Source organism: Notothenia coriiceps, unplaced genomic scaffold, assembly GCF_000735185.1.
Source record: "Notothenia coriiceps isolate Sejong01 unplaced genomic scaffold, NC01 NC01_scaffold00038386, whole genome shotgun sequence".
Taxonomy (NCBI): Eukaryota; Metazoa; Chordata; class Actinopteri; order Perciformes; family Nototheniidae; genus Notothenia; species Notothenia coriiceps.
In genome coordinates this window covers 1-4,048 of record NW_011371087.1, presented here as the reverse complement: position 1 = coordinate 4,048, position 4,048 = coordinate 1, and the positions used below count along the sequence as shown (strand labels likewise).

The 4,048-nt window shown below is 41.2% G+C and overlaps 1 protein-coding gene across 1 annotated transcript; it reads right to left on the bottom strand.

The window, feature by feature from the left end:
- Positions 1-925: 925 nt before the first annotated feature.
- Positions 926-3,054, bottom strand: LOC104968205 (centrosomal protein of 76 kDa-like; the record flags this gene model as incomplete). Its single annotated transcript, XM_010797781.1, has 6 exons — positions 926-1,114; positions 1,353-1,481; positions 1,701-1,798; positions 2,342-2,527; positions 2,627-2,851; positions 2,970-3,054. Coding segments are annotated over 6 exons (912 nt in total), but the record flags the coding sequence as incomplete, so codon positions are not given.
- Between the last annotated feature and the right edge of the window lie 994 nt (positions 3,055-4,048).

Genomic DNA, 4,048 nt, shown 5'->3' with positions numbered 1-4,048 from the left:
GGGTCGTTTGTTATGGACAGTGGACTGTACACTTGACTGTTGTTTTAAGGAGTTTTTTTTTGCTTGTGAGACAATGTGTGCTCATATTTACTTATTTATTTACATATATATATATATATATATATATAGAGATCAATAGATAGAGAGAGAGAGCTCTGTTTTCCAGCCTGAGTCCATTTAATGTATTGTTTTGGTTGTGTTTGATTTAATTAAATTTGTTTTATTTATTATATATCATTTATATATTTTAATATTATTTCACATTTCATTTGCAATGTTGAATGTTCAATAAAAAGTTATGTTTGAAAGGATGTACTTGAATTATTATATATTATCATTATGTCAGTGGTCTAAAATGGTCGTAGTGCCAACAATATTATCGTTTATCGCAATAATTTCCAGGAAAATGTATCGTCCAACAAAATGAATTATCGTGACAGGCCTACTTAGCCCCTTACGTCACTACAACCAAAGAAGAAAGCAATGGAAAAAGATAAATCTCCAACGAGGCGTTCTGGGGCAGCATAGATAGGTATTTTCTGTGTTAGTTTTACTCGCTACAGGGTGTACTTTGAGGGTTTGTGACTCTGCAGACCGTTTACATGCAGAAAAACCTTCATAACACACAGGGGGACGGGTAATAACCAGAAAAGCATGACATGGGACCTTTAAAGCTGTATACATACTTGAAAAGGAAAAGACGTCTTCCATGTGCTTATGTGCAATTCATGTCTAATGTTGAAGTTGTTTAATTAAAGTAAATAGAAGTCCAGGTAGTTTGCTATGGGAATTCTTCTATTTTAGACCTAAGGACACACTGTAGAGAAGGTTTGGTGTGAGAAGCTATAAATCAGCTGTCATCACAGATCTAGTAGTATAGGAAGTGATTGTCATCTGATTAAAGGCAGTAGCCACTTATCCTTACCTTGCCTCTACACAGGAAAGCCATTAATGTGCACCACTGCTCCTGCTTGTCCCCCACTCCCACCACCGGGGCCTTCTCGTGGGCCAGCAGGCTGACGAAGCGGGCCGCCTGTCGGGGGCTTTCCAGCAGGCGCCCCGCCCGCAGGATATGCACGTAAGAACACACTGGTCTGTTGACGGCGTTCTCATCCTGGGGGGGGAGAAAAGAAAGAAAGAGACAGAGAGATAAGAACTTGAGTCGTGGCTGATTCAGGATCTCCCTGTCCACTGTCTGATATGCAACTCATATGCTGCTAGTTTCCTTTACTTCACATTTCAAATCAAATGAATAAAGAATCTATGCAGTTTGGGAATAAAAGTCTGTAAGTAAGTAAACCTAACATGTAATTGTTAGATTTTCCCCTCCAAAACAAGACAATGTAACAAACCTGTGCAAAAATCTTGACCATTTTGGATTGGTGTGAGGGGCGTATCTGCAGGAATTCCCTCCACCACTGTTTGGCATAAACTAAGAACAGTCTCTCCTTCTCTGCTGTCCTCTGCCTCTCCAGTGATTGCTGAATGAGAAACACACACTTCAGTGACTATGTTTAGAGCTCAGCTCTAATGTTTCTCTCACAATGATGCCTTCAGATAAACTCTGAGGAACACTCCTAACGGCAGTGATTGAAATCTGTTGTAATGATTCACTAGTTGTTCACAGTAGTTTTATTCATGAATAATCCTGAAGCCAATGAATAAACAGACAGAGAGATGAAGGGCTTGAGTGTGCTGACCTGTGTGCTGATGATGTCAGCGCTCAGAGTATCAGTGAGAGGGGGGTACAGCTCCAGACCCACAGTCAGAACTCCAGCTGGGACTTTACATTCACTTCCTATAGACACGGAGATGTTTAATAAAGCTCTAGCCGAGTCACTAAGAGCAGGGAAGAGACAAAACTGCAGATTCTAAACCGTATATTTGTAGCATATGTAATTAATTTACAGGTAGTAGACACGTATAACTATTTATATTGTACAACATCTGTTTCAAAGCTGAGGGTTGGTACTCCTCTAGGGAGCATAAGATTATTAATGGGAAAGAAAAGAAGAAAATATAGTTTCTGACCTAAATGTATAATATTTATTTATAATTCTTTTTCTGATCTTTTGCATAATGCCTTAAACGTTATTCGGTGTTCTCCAAAAAAAATTGTTTTAAAGGAAAACAGAAGCTGCTCCATTATTATTATGCGCCAGAGAGGTCAGGAAAGCTAAACAGGTTCAACCATGAAATACCCCGCCAAAAAATGTAATACTATGTAACACAAAAGTTTTCAGTGTAGTCGGGATGATCAGCTTGTTATGTTAGGATTGTGATATACAGCATGACATTTCAGTATCACACTGTTGCTCTTGTATTTATCCCTTTTCCATACCGACTCCCATCAGCTCCACAGCAAAGCAGGTCTTCCCATTGGGCGAGCAGAGGACAACCCTCCAGTCCAGGAAGTAGGAGGAGACCAGCATTGTCTCACTGGAGGTGTCCGTCTTGATCAGCACCAAATGAACCGGGTCACACAAAGACAACATGGTGGTCCCGTCCGCCATTGTGCTGCCTTCACCTGCAGTGCCAGAAGTTATTACAAAATTACAAAGTCAGCATAGATCATTTATTAATCAACTGTATAACAACCGGTAAGGTCCTGATTGGTCCTGTGTACCTGTGCCCTCTCTGTGGATCTCTAAGAGGAAGCCCTCCCTCAGGTCCGGCTCGCAGGCACAGGGCACTGGCTTCGAGCGGAACCTCTGGTTACGGAAATGCAAGTAGACTGTAAACGTAGAACACACCTGACCAGGTAAAGGCTCTGGCTCCTGGAGGTGCTCCAGAAAGGCCTTCCCACCAAGCACTTGGAGATACAGGTGCCGCCTGGATGGGTCAATATTGGCTGCAATTATTTAAAAAATGTTTTTGGTTAAATGTTCAAACAACAAGGACAAAAAAGTGAAGATAGTAGGCATTGTTACAATGTTGGTTTATTTAGACTTTTAAATTATGTCTCTTACTTTTTTTCAGCTGAGTAATATTCTTGTCAACAAAGTGAGTGGCAGGCTTTGGAGGGGATCCTGGTTCTGCATCTGTGAGTACTTCCTACCAAAGTAGACCAACATGACTGAAGTTATTCAAGAAAGTGGTTATTGTGATAGGAAGAATTTACAGTACCGTAATTTTCGGACTATAAGCCGCGCCTTTTTTCCCATTTTTCGACGCTGCGGCTTATATAACGGTGCGGCTAATCTATGGATTTTTACAGCTAACGGCCACTAGGGGACCTCCTAAATCTATGGATTTTACAGGTTACAGTCCACCACCTTTAACTCTATGGGCTCTATGGCCGGTCCGCGCCCCCCACCTTTAAGCGGCGGGCTCCAGCAGGAAAAGCTGGAGGCCGGAAAAGAGTGAGACAGGTAGCGCGCAAAAGTAAAAGTGGAACCGAGAGTGGTACGAGAGACAGAACGAGAGCAAGACAGACAGACATTACGAGAGCGAGACAGTTTGTCCCCGTACCACTGGTTGAAAACCACTGCTGTAGATCACTGCCGGTACGTGCCGGTACGTGCGCTGGGAGCGCACCGTTTAAGTTTGAAAGTTGAAAAGTTTGTGTGTCTGAAACGCTATGTGATACAGTACAGTTTACACAGCACAGTACATGTTCTGTAGCTACTATTGCACTAAATGGTAACACTTGAATACGTTATGCAAATATGCAACTTGTTTGTTGAAATGTTAATAAATGGGAGCTTCCTCAAACAGCCATCTCTTTCCCGACAATCCCCTCTGTGCACGAACCCTTACATATGGTAATTAAACATTAAAACACCTGCGGCTTATAGTCCAGTGCGGCTTATATATGTACACATCATTCCATTTAGCTGCTGCGGCTTATATTCAGGTGCGCCTTATAGTCCGAAATTTACGGTAATTAAATATAACAGTGAATATATATTTCACAAAATAGGCAAAGATAACAATGCTTTACGCTGACCGATGTTATTAAATATAACTAGTGAATATATATTTCACAAAATAGGCAAAGGTAAACAAATGCTTTACGCTGACAGATGTTATTAAATATAACAGTGAA